This window comes from Pinus tabuliformis, chromosome 7 (genome assembly GCF_031772625.1).
Source record: "Pinus tabuliformis cultivar Carrire ecotype Pingquan chromosome 7, CPIR1, whole genome shotgun sequence".
In the NCBI taxonomy this organism is placed as follows: domain Eukaryota; kingdom Viridiplantae; phylum Streptophyta; class Pinopsida; order Pinales; family Pinaceae; genus Pinus; species Pinus tabuliformis.
Window position 1 is genome coordinate 1375021945 of NC_142293.1, and position 20776 is coordinate 1375042720.

Here is a 20776-nt window from a genome sequence, read left to right on the forward strand (position 1 = left end):
CAAAATAATATTGAAACTATTTTATTATTATTATTATTTTTTTTAAGTGAAAAAGTTAAGTATTATTTTGACTTAGATAAGAGTTTTAATAACATTATTTTAAATAATGTATTGACATAGATTTATTTCAATTTAGTATTTATCATGTATTGAATGGTTTTATTAAAACATTTATGTGTAAATCTTTTTTATATTATATAAACTTAATAAAACATTTACATCTTGAGGGATTCAATTCTACTTTACACATGATATATCTAGAGTTAAGATAGATTTACACATGTTTTAAGACAAAAGGATTCGAAACTAATAACAATGTACAATGACTTTTTCACTATTGACTAAGGTTCCATATTGTGGAAGTTTTATTTGTTATCTTGAGGTAGTCATGGAGACACTTAGAGATAGTGGTCAAAATGTAGTCATGGGGACACTTAGATAATAGTCAAACATGTAGTATGCATAACACCTCCCATGTGCACACACAAGTATAGTTGAATCCCACCTCCATTTTCTCCTTTAGGCCCGCTAACGAGATGTTTTCTCACCACCTTAAGATAGCCTCATGGTCACCTAGAATTAGTTATTGAATGTGTGATAGATACAACACCCCTTACACATAGATATAGTCCAAAGTTGACTTCCACATGTCTCTCATAGCTTTTGGACTAACACAGATCCATCTCAATTTAGTATTTATCATGCATTGAATGGTTCTATTAAAACATCGATGTGTAAACCATTTTTATATTACATAAACTTAAAAAAACGTTTGCATCTTGAGGGATTCAATTCCTCTTTGCACATGATAGATGTAGAGTTAAGATAGATTTACACATTATTTAAGACAAAATGATTCGAAGCTAATAACAAAGTACAATGACTTTTTTCACTATTGACTAAGGTTCCATATTGTGGAAGTTCTATTTGTTATCTTGAGGTAGTCATTGAGACACTTAGAGATAGTGGTCAAAATGCAGTCATGGGGATACTTAGATAGTCAAACATGTAGTATGCATAACACCTCCCATGTGCACACACACGTATAGCTGAATCCCACCTCCATTTTCTCCTTTAGGCCCGCTAATGAGATGTTAGCTCACCACCTTAAGATAGCCTCATGGTCACCTAGAAGCAGTTATTGAATGTGTGATAGATACAACACCCCTTACACATAGACATAGTCCAAAGTTGACTTCCATATGTCTGTCATAGCTTGTGATTTTATATTTTAAAATCTAGAAGATTTTAGAACAAATAATGAAAAATGGCGTTGTCTACTCGGGTGTCAAATTTGCATGGATGACAAAAAATCATCGGAATCTGACCACTTTTTTCCAAAAAATTTGACAGTAGGTGTTCTTCAATCCTATTTTAGATGGTGGAAATGGATTCGACACCATCAAAAACCTCTAGGGCACCCAAAATCTTGAAGTTTGACAGCTATAACTGTATTTCCAAAAATTCCATCATTTTTTTTTCAAAATCGTCGATATTTCCATTGTTTTCCAAACAAATTAAAAACCTTATTAAATTACGTGATGAAAAACAATAATTTTCTCATTATTAACCAAAGTTCCATTCTTATAAACTCGTTTCAATATCTTAAAATTAAATTAAAAAATATTTAAAAATAAAACTCTATTTATTATAGATAAATTTTATATAATCAAATCTTATTAAGATAATTCTGAAAATATTTCGATAACACTATCTATATATATATATACTTGCCATATATATTTTATATGTAAATCTATCATATTATTTAATATAACATTATTAACTTGAAATTAATAAAATTGAATAATAAAAATAAATAAAAAACAAAATTTACAATCACCCGATCAAAACCAACCAACAACAACCGTATCCTTTTTACTAGGAAATAAGAAAAATAAACTTACAGTCTATATTTTATATATAAATATATCAAAATTATAAAGTTATCATATTATTCAATATAACATTATTAACTTGAAATTAATAAAATTGAAATAAATAAAAAATAAATAAAAAACAAAATTCACAATCACCCAAACAAAATCAACCGTATCCTTTTTACAAGAAACAAGAGGAATAAGTGTCCTGAAATAACCCCTACTTTCCCCCTCTTTTTCACCTCTCTCTAAAATTGCTCACCCTTTAACTCGCTCTCCCCAACATGACTTTGGTCCACATTCTCTATTCTGTCTCAGCACTGCCTCGGTGTGCTCATTGCTGTGATAACATCACCAATTTCCTAAGACCTGGAAACGCCATCGCCATTACAATTACAAGCCTCCAGCAGGGAAGACACGCCAAGAAGAAAAACAAGGCGATGGGTACGGCTATCCCCGAGAAGGACGCGACGGTCAGCTGACTCGAAGACGGGGCTTGTCCAGCATGTGAAGCTTCTAAAAGCTACGCGAGCTTAGATTTTAGCTCGAAACCCTATAATGATAGTGATAGCAGTAGCAGAATGGGAAGCACAGAGGAACCAGAGCGCAAGAGACGCCATAACAATTCCATTTCTCCTATGCTCAAGAAACAGCCTCTGCTTCCTTCGTCTGAAGAAAAAAAGGTAAATATTACCTTTTCTTTTCTTTCTCTGTGCATTTTTTTGTGGTGGGGGCTTCTTGAGGTTTCGAACCCTGGAATTTTGAGTACTCACAATGGAATAAGCTCTGGCGTTAACAATTAGGTTTCCTTAGACAACTGACCATGCTGTTATTGTCAGCGATAAGTTGTATTTTCATTTGCCGTTGGAATTTACTAATTAGGTCAATTTTCAGAGAGTTACAATGCACACATAAATTTTCACAGGTCCTTGCTCAAGCTCCTGGTCTTTTGGTTTCGAAGTCTTTTGCTTGTGTTCTGCATGTCTTCTGTTACTATAGATACGGGGGTTAGGGTATGTGGTCTACAGTTCTCTGTGTATTTTATGTTCCAAGTAGTGATTTGTTCAGATTATGCGGAAGGAAGGCAATTTCCACAAACCCTTTATACAGCGACGGGCTTGTAGAAGGTTTTGCCGGTAGCGAGGACTGGTTGTCACAATTATCGTAACGAGCTGGTTTAGCATTGATATGGCTGACCAATCTAGGTTTAGGGCTGCTTCGGGTTATTTCGTGGCACGAAGGAAACTTTCGGCAGTACCAGGCCAGGGGCTGAATTCACTGTGTTAATCTTTGTCATTAGTTTGAGGATAGCAGAAGTGTATTTAAGAGTCACTATCTAGAAGGATTTCAATCAAGTTTAGCCAACATCCTTATCTTATCTGTCTAGACTCTTCTTCTCACGTTAGTTAGTTTATGTTGTTTTTGTGATCGTTTAGTGTGACAATTGGAAACAAGTTGCCAGTGAGGTTGTTTATCAACAGTGAAGATGGTGACATTTCAGGCCATACACCAAGGTTCAGTTCTACTGAAAGCATTAATGAGCAGGTAGGGCAAGGTGCAAGTCTGAACAGATTTTGATGGAAGATTACTTCGATGTTTCAGCAGCTTTGTGTTCAACGGTTTGCCTCTTGGCCGTTTTACCCACACTGTGGTGTCCAATCTCTTTGAGCCAGTACTAATGCTTCTCTTGAGTTTAAATGAAGCACCTTTTAAAAAAATAACAACATGAAACAAGACCTTGTTTGAAGTAGCTGCATAGCTGCTTGACCGTTTGCATAATATTTCCTGCTAATCCACAAAATGAATGATAGGCTATAATCAAGCCTAAATTTACTTTATCTTTGGCTTAATTATGGCGAGAATATTTTATAAATCCAATCTAAACCTTGCTCATTTTTTAGAAGGGCCTTGTTGGTAACTGTTCTTGGTAGTTCAATTTTCTAGGAGTTGATTCATGTTCTAAACACATGACCAGTCACCAGGTGCAGACCCAATGGCTGGGAGTCTGCATGGTTGTACTTGGAGATTTTGACTTATAATGGTTTTAATTGTCCGTTCAATACAGTAGAACTCAGGAAATTCTGCCATGTTGACTTAACTATACTCTTTTCTGAAACACTACTTTGTCTTTCTCGTCCTGCAGCATCTCCTGTTTGGGATTAAATTAAAAATAGCCCAGATAATGATACTACTGTTCGGGGCACTTCCTGCATACTGCCTTGTAAAAATGAATTTCAGTAGTTCTTTCTTACAAATTCTAGTTATATACACAAAACCATAGCTATTACTGAATTTAGTGCTGAGTACATAGACTGCATAATGGTTGATTACAGGCGTTAGGAAAGTTGATTCGTTTTTAGCTTGGTCAATCATACCCTTTCTTTTCCGTGGATCACCTCTCAGCAAATTCTAGTTGCCTTCCAGTTTTTAACTGGGCTTCTAAGTAAATTAAGCTTTGTTATAGTCTATGTTTGTCATGTCCTACCTCTCCGTACCAGGAAATATTCTTTTGAAGTCCAGAAATCTAAGCTTTTTGAATTTCTATTGAACAAGGGATTACTAATTCATATTCAAATGTTGACAGGTTGATGCAGCAGTTCTGCAGTATCAGAATCAAAAACTTGCTCAACAGTTAGACGCCCAGAAAAATGAAATCCACGCCCTTGAAGGCAAATTTAATCAACTCAAAAGCAAACAGACTGCCTACGATGACATATTGATTACAGTAAACAGTGCTTGGAATCAGGCATGTTTTAAGTTTTCTGTATGGATTTTGTTTTGTTTTGTTTTTGCTTTTAATTTTTCATTATTTGCTAATTATTCTGATGAGTTTTGATACCAGTTGGTAGAGGATTTGGGATTGTTGGCAATACGTGCTAGTGGGAAGACAACTGGAGTTCAGGTTTTAGATAATCCTCGCCCTTCAAAAGGTGATATTCAACATGTAACAATAATTAATACTTTGCACTGACTTATATGATAATTATAACTTTTAAGTTGTTTCGAAGGATTTATAACTTTTAAAGTAATATGATTTATCTAATTTATTCTTAATTTTGTTTTCCAGAGAGTATTGCTTCATGTCATCCAGAAGAAACATTTTTGTATCGCCTTTTGGAGACAGGTGCAACTGAAAACAGTGGAGCAAATGATTTTACTAATCATGTTGAACAAGCTCTTGATTTACGGCATGCTTCAACCGTGAATATGATGAAATGTTTAGTAGAAGCAATTGATGATCAAAGAGCGAAAAATGAGGAACTGTCCTTGAGTCTCCGGGAGAGGCTATCCACAGACGGTAAATAATGGCAAGACTTTCTTTGCATTTTTACAGAGACAAGAAGTCATGAAAAGTGTATGGAGAATAGTAGGCACTGTATAAACTAGAATCTGTGATTTTAATGTGTTTTATGTGCCCCTGGCAGAGTCCAGCAAACAGCTACTGAAAGTGGATGATGGATTAAGACAAGAAGTCAAAGAATTGCGGGCAGCAATGGATGCACTTCACTTGAAACACAGGCATTTTGCAAATGAGGTTCGGACGTTTCAAGATAGCCATGCAAGGGATCAGTCTACTATAAAACGGTTGACAGGTATGAATGTTAAAAACAACGGTCATTATAGTTTCCAGTATTTTGAAAACACAAATGAGTATTTTATTCCTTGTTTTATGTTAAATGGGACCCAAGTAGATATGTTTTTTAAATAAATGTTGGGAAGATATATAGATGTTTTTATCGAAGTGGCTGAAAAGAGTCAATCTGAGAAAGTACAAGTTTTTAATGCTGGATCAGAACCTGCCCACTAGTTGTAAACTTTTTTGAATATCTATGAATCGCTGCAATCACAAGACAAGAATTAATCACAGATCAAAATTATGCTTTTGCATGGCAATCAAGGTGATCTGGAGGAGACTATAGCAGAGCTTGAAGAAAGCAGGCGCAAGCTAATAAGCTTGAAAACACAGAGAGATGCAACACCCGGAGCATCTATACCAGTGCTACATCTAGGAAATAAAAATGATACGGGGGACAGGTCAGTGGATAAGAATAGGGAGCTGGAGGATATAGAAGCAGCGTTGGAAGCTACCAAGGTAATGGATATTCACTGCGTTTTTTCTTTAATCTAATATTTGAAAAACTATAATAAATTGAGGATATAGAAGTGTCATTGGAAGCTACCATGGTAATGGATGTTAACTGTTTTTTTGTTTTCTATTATTTGGAAACCCATAATAAACTTCATTGGAAGCTACCATGGTAATGGATGTTAACTGTTTTTTTGTTTTCTATTATTTGGAAACCCATAATAAACTTTCTTTCAATATAAACAACAAAATTGATGCTGTGGCTATATTGTATATGGTTTCTTGTTTCCCGTTTCAATACAGATATTAGCAGCAAGCAGGCTGTCAGAGCTACAAGAAGCACATGAAGAAAAGCTGAAAATTTTAAAGCAGCTAGAACTTATGCAGGTTAACATATAGTCTTGAAACTTCTTCATATTCTGGTCAATGAACAGCTTTTAATTTTAATGATCCATATTGTTTGTCAGACTTCTGCTGATTCTGATTTTTTAAATTTTGTCTTAGACTAATTTTATCTTGTGCTCAATGACAGGAAACTGTAAAGGATGAGAAACATGTTTTATCATCAAGACCCTATATTTTGTTGAATGAGCAGCTTCAACATTTCAAAGTTGAGGTAGAACGATATCAGAGCAGGATTGAGTCACTGCAGGTATATTATTAATCATCTTGTTGGCATCAGTTGTTCCATATTCTTAAGCTATTTTTTGAAGTTATGTTACAAATACCATCCCTAAGTATTGGAATTCATACTGCAGGCAGAAAGAGAGAGTCTTCTCAGGCGAGAGAAGGAAATGTGCTTGAAAGTTGAATCAGCTGATGTTGCACGGAGATTGGCCGCCAATGCTGATGCCAGGATAACCGAGCTGGAGGCCAAATTACAAGACTGTATGGCAGAAAGAAATGATCTTGAGATTAGGCTAGAAGAAGTTGTACAAGAGTCAGGTATAATTGTTGTTGAAATGCTCCAGTATTGTATAAGAATTGAAGGATTGGGTTATATTTTAATTCTTTTTTTATCTTGCGCTTATAGATTTCTTTCAGTATGAGAAGAATAGAGTTTGATTGACAACTACATTCCTAACCAGGAAGGAAAGACATTGTCACTGAATTTAAAGTCATGGTTTCGACTTTACACAAAGAGATGGGCATGATGCAAACACAGTTAAGTAGGTTCAAGGAGATAGCTTGTGAAGTCCACTCTTTGCGGGCAGAAGTTCATTCACTTACGTCTATACTTAGTAGAAAGGTTACTCTCTCCCTCTCTCTCTCTGGAGTTGCATTTAGCATTTTGTGTGTCTAGCTTAACAGACAATTTTTTAGCATCTTTAGGTGCTTAATTCCTTTTACTGAATGAAGATTTATTCCTGATAGAGTTAGATTTCCTCATTATAGAGGCAGATATTTGTCAATAATCTCTGCTGAGTTCCAAACTTCCATTTATGGTTTGCTATGTTCAAGGACTTATTCTTTTTAGAGTCTAACTGCCTAATTTGTGAGAAAACTATTTTGACTCTCTCATTCCTGAATATCATTTAGCATTTTCTGTATTTAGTTTAGCAGAAAAATAATTTTCTAGCATCTTTAGCTGTTGAATTTCATTTACTAAATGAAAACTTAGCCCCTTTAGAATTAAAATCCCCTATTATGGAGGCAGTTATTTGTAAGTATATCATCTCTGCCAAGTTCCATTAGTGGTTTACAATGTTTGAAGAATTATTCCTGTTAGAGTTAAATCCATAATTTGTGAGAACTATTTCGTAATGTTTCACCCAATATCTTTTCTTTAGTTGTCAGACCCTAAGCTATGCTAATATTGGGAAATTTTAACTTTTGGGGTGTCCATTGGCGAATGCTTTGATCAACACTCTTGTTGTGACTTTGCTTCTGCATTCATGATGTTTTTCTTAATTTTAGCCATGTACTTAGCTCTTTTTCTGTTGCTGATATCGTGGCTATAGGAGTTGCTTAGGCAATTCCATTATGTAGTTACAGTGGATGTACTGTTTTAGTCCCATTGATCTACTTTTGTGGTCTTTTGCTGGACATTAATAAAGTTATCTTATCTTAGATTCGATATTTTAAGTGTGAAATTAGAATATACATCATTCTGCCTTTTCAGGCTTCAAAAATAAGTCTTTAAAACTGTCCTACAGCTAGCGGCTAGCCCTGATTCTATTCCATGACTATTTATAAACAGTCTGCCTAGTCTACCTGAAGGAAGCCTTCACAAAAAGAGACTTTTTCTTTCTACATTCAGCCAAAAGGCTACAACAAGTACTACATTAGCAACATAAAGACACCTGAAACAAATGCTAGGGGTTTCGAACCCTGCATCAGAACAGCAAGCTTTCAGAAGCTGATAATTATATCCCTCCCCCGAACTCTTGTTCAGTAAGGGACCCTTCCTGCAGTAACAGAGCTTTTTTTGATAACTGATCAGCCATAGTATTAAACTCTTTAGAGATATGTGCAAAAGATAGACCATCAAATCTCCTCTTAACCTCCAGGAACTAATTTATGATAGGTCAAGTAACAGATTATCTGTTGTGCACTTATTATTAGACCAATCGACCATCAGCTTCGAGTCTCAAAACACTTGTAACTTTTTTATACCCTATATGCTGCTGTTTTCTAGAGTAGCCACATAGCATAAATTTCTGTTTGGTTGTTTGTGCCAGGTCCTACTGCTAACTTTAGTTTGAAATGGTGATGTCGATCCACAAATAGAATGACACCAACCCACACAAACCTGGAACTCTCTGACAGGCTCCATCAAAAAACACCCAAGCCTGGTCGTGGCTATATTTCTGTTTCATTTAGAATTCTGGTTGGTTACTCTTTTGAGGAAGATCGATTTCTGCTGCAAGTATACCTAATTTTATGGGAAACTTGTGCTGGTCTCAACTGTAGATCTTGGAAGATCATTATGTTTCTAGATAACTAAATACCCCAAATCACAAAAGATTGTAACGCCCTGAAAACTTTTACAGATTTATCTACAATCCAAGGATAAAAACATTCAGTAAGAGTCCACTGCTCCCATTTATTTCTCCCACAGCAGCACCTCCAGAATCATGCTTTGATCAATGAACCAATCTGAAAAGGCAACAATGGTATGGTTTCTCAATGGGAGAATTGAAAGTCAATGGAAGATCCAGCCTAAGACCTCAGATGGCTACTTCATGCATCCTTTCATAATCTAATATATGATTAATTGCTCCTGGAAATACTACTGAATGAAGGTGAAAACCCCCACCCCCATTATATATTGGCACCGGGCTACCATGCTGATTTGATCTGGGACCAATCAGTCACTTGTCAGCTTTCTTATCATTGCCAGCATCTCTGTGCCCATCTGGACTGGCACTATACTCTATTCATGCTTCTCAATAAATAATATATTACAGGCTATCCATAGGTGAGCTTAAAAACAGGAAACAAACAAGTCGTCCATGGATTCCTCACTTGTCTTACACAAAAGACATCTTCCAGGACATCCTTATCCCAAGTTAAAATTTTGTTGTCTAAAGCTAACCAGTAAAAGATTTTAGCTTTAAGAGGAATTTCTAACTTTCAAACTAAGTGCCACCATGGGGATCTTTCCCTCATCATTTCTTCTTCCATCTTTACCTTGTATTCCAGTTTGGCAATATATTCATCAGGTCCCTCATTTTTTGACCACTTAAATTAGCTCATCTTGTTTAGAAAGTTTAATCATTAATGGCACTAGAATTTAAGCTATGGTTTCTTGCCTCAGTTTTTACCCCTCACAAATTCAAATCCCATGCTAAATTCAAGCCATGAGATCAAACATTCCTGCCATCATTTGTTGCCGCATTTTCCCTGGAATAAATCCCTAAGAGATGGATATCTCTTATTAGCTTACACAGTTTGAAATTACCTTTACAACCAATCTAGGGGTCTTCCCCTATTCTTACCTTGTTCCTTTGAATCCTCCATGCTGTCCATTTTCCAATTAATGGGAATGCTTTCACCAAATCTTTCCAAACAATAGAATTTCCATTAAAATGTTCCCTTTCTTCTGTAAACTAATCTTCTGTAGAAATCATTCTCAAATGTTTGGTTTTCGTAATTTTCTCCTACAGACCTTCATTGTAGACTAACCTCTGCAGACTTTTAGCAGCTAGAGCTAGATTGAAGAGATTTATATTTTTTTATGCCCCACCCTCCAGCTTCTTTAAAATTTACCACCTGGCTCCATTTAACTAAATAAATTCCTTTCATTTTCCTTCTGTTTTCAATTTTTTTTGTTAATATATATATTATTGTGTTTATGATGCCTTTAGGGATATGGACAACGGATATCCAATGCACAAGAATACTTTCCAGCACAGCCTTGACCAGCGCTAATCTCCCTCCCCTAGAGAACCATCAATTGCACCATAATGAAATTCGAGCTTCAATTTTGCTCTACAACCAAGTTCAATCATAATAAATATAATCAGCAGGCTTTAAGATCCCAAGTATATGTTTCCTTGATCTAATTCCATAAAATTCATAGGAAACAGATTCATGATTTAGGCTTTTTCTTCCTCAGCCAAAGCATTGAACAACATTGTAGAATTCCTCATAGTGATTTCCATACCTGTAGTTTTGCAGTAAATATGCGTTATACCTTTTAACTCCCTTAGTGATTCTTGCCCAGATGTGATGATATCATCAACAAACAATAGATGAGAATATTCAGAGTCAGAAATTTTTACTCCTTTCATCCGTGATCAGCATACACCTTCAACCACTAATAGGAAAAGAAACGGTGATAGAGAGCACCCTTGACACAAGCCTTTGGGGGACTCGTTGATTAAAACTGTAAAAGGAACTGAAGTAAGGCATCCCATTAACCATTCTACAATCTGCAAGTTTGTTCCCAGCTGAATCAACAGCAGTCTAAGAAAGAGCCAATTCATTTTGTCTTACGCCTTTGCAAGTTCTAGCATCATTGCTACAGCAGGAAGCTTGTGAGTTTTAATTGTATGTATTCTTTCATATATTGTTCCCACAGCAGCATAGATTTGCCTATTATAAAGGAGCATAAATTCTTCTTCAGAAATTCAACTGTCCATCCATTGGGTATACGATTTTTAGTTTTTTGGAGTTTAAAACTGCTTTTATCTCCTCTTTGGACACCTCTGCCTCCAAGTCTATGTTCATTTCATCTTTGATAATGCTGGAAATAGCCTGATAATTTTCATGATTTCACAAATATTTGCTGCCATTAGACTTTTAAAATGTTTCTTTCTCACTTCAGCTATCTCCTTAAAAGACTTATTAACCCTAGAGCTATCTGGCTCATGCATTTAAGGCTCAACAAAATTCGCGTTAAACATTGGCTCTCATTCTTGAAGATCGATTTACCGTGAAGCTCACATTCCCTGTCTTAAGTTCACACTTAAATATTGTTCGATAGCATCACATCTTTCACTTTAACATGATTGATATATGATGATCATGACACACATTATTGTGGCTTAATATATACAATGGAGAGGGTCACTTTACAATAGGTTCAAATCTATTTCTCCGTAGCTCAACAAAGATTCGCATTACAACGTAGCTCGCGTGTATTGACTTGTTTGTGGCTCGCTCTAAGGCACGAATTACAGTTGATTATGGCTCATTAACTCATGTTGCGACTTATTTTGGATTATCTCTATGGATCTTGCACTTGTATAAGGATATTACATCACCATGGATCGTATCTCATGTAACTTGCATCTATTGTTTGGTCTTCTCTGTAATTGAAAATGATGTTTGTGTGTGAAATTTATTAATGGTTCGATGGCTCGGTTCTAGGAAGGCATAAAAAATTATATGTTTGTGGCTTGCATAAATGTACAATATCGCATCGCTTGTGTGGCTTGTTCGTATCACTGTGGCAGTGCCTTTATGACTCAGACCGCAATAATATTCTTTATGCCAACTTTGAGTGGCATCGCAACACAATTCTGTGGCTGGGCTTATTAATCTCTATGGCACGACACGATGGTATGCTCATTGATCTCTGTATGGCTCGCATACATAACACCGTGGCATCAATTCTGAGTGGCTCGATCTCCATGACACACTGTGGCTCACAATGAAGGCTCACAATGAATACTCAGAGGCTTGCGAGTATTTTGTGGCATGTTCTAAACAATGGCATCGAACAATATTGACATTAGTATGAATCCACTGCGTAAGAATCTATGATAGGAACTCGCATATGGTTCGTTGACTTATCTTTGTGGTTTGTCAGGATGCATTTTGAAAGGGTTCGTTGACAAATCCTATGGCTCACATCCACTCTCCTATGAAACATATACTATGGCTCACAGACTTTGTCTCCATAGCTCAGATCAATGTTTATGTGGCTCAAGTTTGTTCATATGATTCGTACTCTATTTCTGTGGTAGCATAAAATGACATTTGGCACAATGAACCTGATTGATCTAATGAAATTTAGAAGTAACCCTAGTATGACAGTAATAGTTTATGATATACCACTACAGTATATGACAATGTTGGATTGTGAAATGTTCTCAAGCAGTTATGATATCTCGTTTCTATACATATAGGAACGATGAATTTCACCATGAAGCCGACTTGTTTAGAAGGAACCAAAACTCTGAAAAAGAAACCAAGATTATCACTTAACTTGAAGTACTTGAAGCTCATCTTTGCATGACGAATATGAGAAACAATCAATATATATATATATATATATATATATCAATTGATGACAAAGCTAGCAACCGAACAAAGGTTATGTAGTTGGAGAAGTTAAGGCACCTTTGTTGAAGGAAGTTGACTCTTGACAGTCAAAGACAAGTCAAAGGACAGGGAAAATAAAAAAGAGGTACGTAGAATCTCTATTCTTCAGGTCATGGTGATGATCATGAAATTGGTTTGCATATATAGTAGAGATAGTGACATGTAAGAGTTTGATGTTATGTTGCATATAAAGACTAGGTCGTGTAATCCAATGGAATAAATAAAAGGCATGTGAAACATTATCATTAGGGTTTTACAACATTTTGCAATGCTTGGATGACAAGTCTTGATGACTATGGAAGTTTTAGGGGTTGCATAAAGTTTGCAATTTCTAACGTAATAATATCTTGATGAAGCGAGGGTTGTAGAACTCTATAGTTTGTAAGTGACAGGTTTTTGCATCTAGGGTTAAGAGGGAGTCATGCTTCCTCTAGAGACAAGTATTTAACATCGACTTGATTATTACTAATGCTATTGTCTTTATATTTTCTCTCCTTGTTCTTTCATAAGTCTTCCAACCAAGGTTATAGTTCAAGGCAAATTCTATCTAAAGCATGACTAAGTAGGTGACAAATTTGAAGGAACGTAGCATAGCCTAAAGATTGTGAAGGAAGGAGCAGTTTGATGCATGCATCAAAGAAAACTTCTAGATGGCAATAAGGATAGGAAACTATAAAAGACCTTGATAAATACTATATCGAAGCATGTCGATCGGTTCGTTCACATTGATTGATGATTGAAAGGTGAAGTCCATAAACCAGAACTTGGTTACAATATGAAGATAGGCCATGCAAAAGAATTCCACACGTTGACTAAGGCTACTGTGATTTGGCAACTTTGATAATGGTGAAATATGATTTGGCTCCTTAGAAACACATATTGTAGAAGTATGTGTAGAGGTTGGAAAGATAACAATTGGGATAATTTGTTGGATGATATTAATGTACCTACAACTGCATGGTTTAATCATGGAACACATGGATTGTTTAGATAAGCATGAGGGCATAATTGATATTGGAAGGTTGATATGACTCCTTGAAGAATATGAGGCAAAGCTCTGTTGTGAAGAATAGAAGACATATGTTAGCAGTTATGAGGAGTTTGGCTCCTTTATCATTTGATATCAAAGTTATATGATGATTAACAAAGGTCCAAAAAGGTCGAAGCTTGATATGATGTGAGGAGCTGAGAAACCTTGTCATGAATGTGAAAGAATTCAAAAGGTCGAAACTCAGGTATGATGTAATGTGAAAAAGGAATCCTGCAACTACAACTATATCTCCACGAAAGAACAAGCAATCGATGTATTGATGAAGTATGAGACCATTTAAAAATTGTGGTTATGTCTCCATGATTGAGAGGGAGTAAGGATCTTCTCCCCGATTGAGAGGGAGTAAGGATCTTCTCCTCGATTGAGAGGGAGTGATTAGGGACACCATATTTTCCATGTGTCATGCACTAGACTAGGACTGACAATTGTAAGTCTTAGTGAAGGCGTTGGTAGGGAGGATGGAGGATTGGATAAGCATATGGGACCGATACTCCTTGAGGTTTAGGAATCAAAGATAAGAAGTCCTGTGGACTGACACTCTTTGAGGTTTAGGAATCCAAGATAGGAAGGCTCGTGGATTGACACTCTTTGAGGATTAAACAAGGTCTCCAAGATAAAAGTGGTCGAAGAGGACTGATATTCTTTGAGAATTGGAAATCCAAGATAAGAATGGTCCTAAAAGGACATACCTGGTGAATATCCGGATGGGGTATCTTCCTTAAGAGGCTATGGTGGTGTCCATTTGATTGCTTCCCAGCGTTGTGCTCTAATCTAGTAGAGAGATGGAGCTTGTTAGTCAAGGCCTTACTATATTGCTATGTTGATTTGAGCTCATTTGGACACACAATTCGCATGAGTTGATCTGAAATATCGTAGAAAGGAATGGTGAAGAGGAGGAGAGCCGAAGTCTGAAATTGAAGAAGGATTTTTCTTGAAGTCAGATTTGTGGAAGTTCTGACTTATCACATCTATTGTTGAAAATTGGTTGCTGATCTCTTGTTGTTGATGGATTTGTTGTACATGAGGGTTTGACTTGGCATCTAGAGAGTTGAAGTCTTTCCTGTAGTCATGGGTCTTGGATATCTCACGTTGATCTGATTCTATAAGAAGAGAATTTTTCTGGGTTTTTCCATTGGAGGGGTTTTGCCCTGGCTTGGAGCCTATATCTTGTGTTCTTTCTATTCTTGTGATCTTTATGTTTGATAATTGTTTGATGAAGAAGAACATATAAAATTAATAAGAAGTCAACAACTTTCACAAGCAATTATCAAAGAAAGAGATATCTAACCTAATTTGCAAGCCTCTTGATTTCTCAACAATCTATTCTACCAAAATTGTTGATGGACTAACACCTGTCCTTGTACAACTGCCTAGGAGAAATCACTAGTGTCCCGTTAACTATGAGATATTACAAGATGACACAATAGATTGGCCACATTAGCATGGACGTATGCTTTTTGTTGGTTTCAACTGGGATTACCTGCCTGCCTAGAACAAACTGCATATGCTCAGCCAACTTTTGAGATTTCACTAGATAACACAAAAAATCAGCCATATTAGCATGGCAACAATTTCTTGAAGGGATTGATCGTGAGTCTCTGGGCAAAGCACACTTGATCTACCTCTTGACCAAAGCCTGCTTGACAAACATCATCCAATGCTAACTCACTCATTTTTTGATGTAAAAAAAGTTTAGTTTTATGACATTTATTAAATCATTAATAAAGTATGTTATATTGGATGACTCATTTAACTGTAAGATTTCACAAGACAGTACGATGAATTGGCCGCATTAGCATGGCAGCATGAGCCCTCTAGGTCATCTGCTTGCCTAGGCCACCTAGGCTCAGCTAATTTTGAGAAGGCACAACAATTTGGTTTGATTAGCATGGCAACATTTATGTGAGGGATTTGACTCGTGTCTCTGTTGAAATTTGATGACTAAAATGTTTCCAACAATCCCAACTCGGTTTTAGTTTCACCTTATTACTCCAATTCAGTTAAATGCCCTTTTCCAAAAACATACATTCAACATATAGAATTCTGGAAATGAAAATTTCAGATTAAAACACATGGGACTGTCAACACATGCTGAAAATAAATATGGACATAAATTGACTTTTGCTTTTGACTAAACCATGACACAACTACCGAACCCAATCCGAAGCAACACCCTGAAGTGCTTTTCCTATCAGAAGCACACCCTGCCCAATTTGAATCTGTGTAGCTCACCAACCTTACTCCATCTCCCTGCCTATAGTCTAGACCATAATCAATAGTCCGCTGCATGTAGCGAAGAATGTGATTTGCAGCTAACCAGTGCACCCTCCTGGGCTCAACCATGAACTGGCTAAGTGTGTTCACTGCAAAGCATATATTTGGCCTAGTGTTGACCAGATACATCAAAGTCCCAATAAGTTGACTATACAATGTGGGATCCACCAAACTAGAATCTGAAGTATGAAGCTTCTTCCAGTTGGTGATCATAGGTCTAGACATGGGTCTACAACTTGCCATGTGAAATCTGCTCAACACATCCACAACATTCTGCACCTGACCCATAAAGATATGCCCCTCCTCCTGCCACACCCCAAGCCCCAAAAAGTAATGCATTAGCCCAATGTCCTTCATCTCAAACTCCATAGCAAGATCCTTCTTGCAACCAATAATCAGTGTCTCTGCCCCAATAATGAACAAGTCATCAACATACAACACAAGGATGAGCGGATCATCCCCTACAACAATGTAGTATAGGTTCCGATTTGCATCACTCTCTGTGAAACCCATCTACTGCAAGTAAGTATCAATCCTCGAATACCAAGCTCTCGGAGCTTGCTTAAGTTTGTAGAGTGCTCGTCTCAACCGGCATACATGGGTCGCCCGCCCAAGTACCTCAAAGCCCTGTGGCTGCTCAATATACACCTCCTCCTCTATAACTCCAATTAGAAATGCGGTCTTCACATCCATCAGATGGATCTGCCAACCAATTTTTACAACAATAGAAATAAGGGACCAGATAGAAGTGTATCGAGCTACGGGAGCGAAGGTCTCATCATAGTTAACTCTCTCTATCTGTGAGAACCCTCTAGCCACAAACCTCGCATTGAACTTCTCAATGTTGCCATCCGCAACATGCTTGATCTTGTAGAGCCACTTGGAAGTCGCAATTGACTCGCCCTCAGGTCTAGGCACCACTTCCTAGACATTGTTCTTAATGATAGAGGCATACTCCTGCACCATAGCCTCTCTCCATACCTCCTGGCTGGTAACCTCCTCATAACTAGTAGGCTTAGAGTCAACAATGCCAGTAGCCTTGGCTACATAACTGCAAAACCGCTCAGGTGGCACTCTCTCCTTGTTCACCCTCTTCGGAGGACCAATGGACTGCGCTTCCTTCATGGTGTCTTGAAGCCACTTGGGCCTCCTCTTCCTTGAAGAAGCTTCCCCGTAGGGAACCTCATCCTTTGCCCCCTAGTTTGGTGAACTTGAAGGTCTGCCAATTGAACCTGGTGTGCTTGTACTAGCACGTGTCCTCGAAGAACTTATACTGGCACTTGTGCCTGTGTTAGCTGAAGTGCCATGTGAACTCTGTACTAGTGGACTCCCTAAAGAAGTGCTTGGTGAACTTGCCATTGGTGCCCCAGATGTCACTGACACTGAAGTACCTCTTGTACTAGTCGATCTAGAACCACGAGGTCCTACTCCCTGTAACTGACCTCCTTGCTGAGGAGAAGTCTGTGACTCTCTCGCATCATATTCCCGTGATCTCCGATAGGCCCTCTCCTCGAACTTCACATCCCTTCTAATCATCACTCTCCATTTAGAAGGAATGAAGATTCGATAGGCCTTCGAATAAAGATACCCTTCTCTGCCATGGGTTCTAGCTTCGTCCTCTGCTACTTGGGGATATAAGAATATGTGAGACATCCAAAGATACGAAGATGTCCCATATGAGGCTTCTCTCTAGTGAAAGCCTCCTCCGGAGTCATATTCCCCAATACTTTGTGAGGACCCCTGTTCTGAAGATAAACAATAGTATTGTAGGCCTCAACCCACAAAAATAAAGGCAACCCCTGATGATGAATCATCGCTCTAGCAGCCCCAACAATAGCTCTGTTCTTCTTTTTAGACACTCCATTCTGCTGGGGGTTGTAAGGAACTGTGAACTCTCTCCTAATGCCCTCTTGTGCACAGAAGTCAAAAAACCTACCATCGGTGTACTCATCACCATTGTTTGACCTCAAGACCCGAATCTTCCTACTTGTCTGCTTTTCCACAAGAGCTTTGAACTCTTTAAAGCGACTGAAGACCTCACCCTTGGTCTTTAGGAAATATATCCAAGTCCTCCTAGAGTAGTCATCAATTAATATAACATAATACTCATAACCACCCAAAGACACATGAGACATACGCCCACTAACATCAGTATGAATCAAGTCTAGTATACTTGTAGATATGTTGTCGCTCACTGGGAATGGGAACTTGGTGTACTTTCCCAATGCACACCCTCTGTAGACCTCATAATGCTCGACACTGAAATTAGGAACTCCACTAGTGATCTCCCTCAGTACTCTCAAAGCTCCATGATGCATATGTGCCATCCTTCGGTGCCATAACTGGCAAAAGTCTCTACTGCTGGTGATACTAGTGTGAGTGCTACAAGATGTGCTACTCACCAATGCTCCTGCTGACTGAAAACTGAACCGATATAGTTTCCCAGAGTAGAATCCAATCACTTTGGCCGAAGTGATGGAAGCACCCCTGGATGCATCAATACCTACCCTCTTGAGAAAGTGACGTCAAACCCCTTCTCCTCCATAGTAGACATTGAAATCAAGTTCTTCTTCATCCTCGGAACATACAAAACATCCATTACCTTCTAAGGAGGCAAAGACTCCCTCTCAAAGGTCACAGTCCCCACACCAACAACTCTCACAATGCGGTCATCTCCTAGTACAATCGCAATATCAAGTGCCCTCTCTGCAAGCTCTAAAAATAACTTCTGTGCACCTGTCATATGGCGAGAAGTCCCACTGTTTATGTACCACACATCTGATGATGTACTCCTACTAGACGTAGAAGTAATAAATGCAATGTCCTGGTCAAACTGTGAAGCAAGCTGCTCCACCTCTGTTGAAGTTGCAGTACCCTTCTTCCCCTTGTTCTTCCTCTCAGGATACGTAGTAGCATAGTGTTCCATCTTCTGACATGCCCAACATTTGACTTTGGATATATCCATATCTTTCTTCTTCTTCTTCTCCTTTCCCTTAGCCCCATCTGATGAGGCCCTTTTTTTGGCCTTCCCTTTGTTCTTCCCCTTGGCTGTCAAGGCTACATCCTCCTCATCTGCTATCTTCACCCCACCACTGCCAGCCTTCCATATCTCATGTTGCACACAATCATCCCATAATTTGTCCCAATTGGGAAGATTCTCTCTAGAGGTCATAGCATCTCCAAAGACCTCCCAAGACTTAGGAAGGCCCTCTACAACTATCCTGACTAACTCTGTGGGTGCAACTGCCTCACCAATAGCAGTCAAATCATCACTTACCTATTTGACCCTGCGAAGATAATGAACTACATTTTCAGCCTTTGTCATCCTAATGTTCTTCAATTGTTCTTTGAGTATCATCTTCCTGCTCCCATTGGTACTCTGATAGAGAGTGGTTAGAGCTGTCCACATCTGATATGCATATGTGTTTCCTCTCACATGAGGAACCAAATGATCCTTCAAACTGTCCATCAAAATCCTTTTTGCCTTTGCATTATTTTTTGTGAATTCAGCAAGTTCATCTGCAGCAGTAGGAGGTACAACCACTTGCCGCACTATGTCTCAAACTGTTGCCTTCTCAAACACTGTCTGAATTATGTCTTTCCAAACAGCGTAGTTGGATATCCCATCCAGTGTGTCCTCTATCCTTAAGAACATGGCCACGACTGCTATCCAAAATTTACAAAACTAAGAAAATGGAGAAATGAACTTTCTAGCACACCTTCTTGTCCCAAAAGTTCAGTTTGTGTGAAATTTCACTTTGTTGTCCCAAAATATCGGTTTGCTGTCCAAAAATTCAGTTTGTTGTCCAAACCAATGTTTTTAAAACCGGAACCGGTGACCGGACCGGTCCACCTAATGAATCGGTTTACTGACCGGAACCGGTCGAATCGGGATTGGTTAGGTCTAAATGAACTGGTTTTAGAAAAATACATTAAATAATTAATTTTTAATGAAATAAAACTATTTTTAAGATTTAAAACCATGATTCCAAGCCAATAGAGACAAAATATGCAAAGTTTGCTCATTTATATACCATGTAAAGGTGAATATATGAAATGGCACCGAGTGCAATACATATCATTGACAAAATAGTAAAATACATAAGCAGTGACTCAAATAAACAATTTGTTTGGTTTGCAATTTTATTGCCATAAAAAAACCCTTTATCTTGCACTGAATCACCACAATGAAAAGATATGGTTGTTCATTAATAATGCAAAATGGTTCACCTGCCTCCACCACGTTTGGCTCTCTGAGATCATCAAAGATAGACCCTACAATGCTTTTTCTGTGCTCCATGAGATGGTCTTTGACACTAATTGGAATTGGAGTAATTGAGTATGCCAATTCTCAATATCCATGTCAGAGATAGGATCTCCACAAACAAACCAGTGATACAAATGCCATCTATGCCTTACAAATTTGTACACATCATGTAAACTAAACCTCAAATCCACCTTTATATATGGACAAGTGGGTCAACATGTTTTTCTTTCAAGCTCTTCATGGTCTCAAGTTAAACTGCTTCTGGTTATATGGACAGGTCGGCTCAGATTTAAAACTCTATTTTAAATCAATTTAATCTTCAGTCTATATGTCTTCTCAAACATTCCCGCATCTTGTCTTAGGTCAGCCCTTAAACACGAAAGAAGGCTGGGAATATATATATATATATATATATATATACCACAAAAATGTTCCAAAATCAT

At 37.7% G+C, this 20776-nt stretch overlaps 1 protein-coding gene across 1 annotated transcript in view; it reads left to right on the forward strand.

The window, feature by feature from the left end:
- Positions 1–2165: 2165 nt before the first annotated feature.
- Positions 2166–20776, forward strand: part of LOC149252749 (E3 ubiquitin-protein ligase BRE1-like 2) — an 88410-nt gene continuing 69799 nt past the window's right edge. Inside the window, exons 1-10 of the mRNA XM_089459790.1 lie at positions 2166–2563; positions 4465–4626; positions 4723–4810; positions 4948–5178; positions 5306–5473; positions 5780–5973; positions 6271–6354; positions 6500–6619; positions 6726–6912; positions 7056–7216. Of these exons, the coding sequence (XP_089315916.1) occupies positions 2462–2563; positions 4465–4626; positions 4723–4810; positions 4948–5178; positions 5306–5473; positions 5780–5973; positions 6271–6354; positions 6500–6619; positions 6726–6912; positions 7056–7216 (1497 nt within the window). The 5' untranslated portion in view covers positions 2166–2461. The remainder of the gene's footprint in view (positions 2564–4464; positions 4627–4722; positions 4811–4947; positions 5179–5305; positions 5474–5779; positions 5974–6270; positions 6355–6499; positions 6620–6725; positions 6913–7055; positions 7217–20776) is intronic.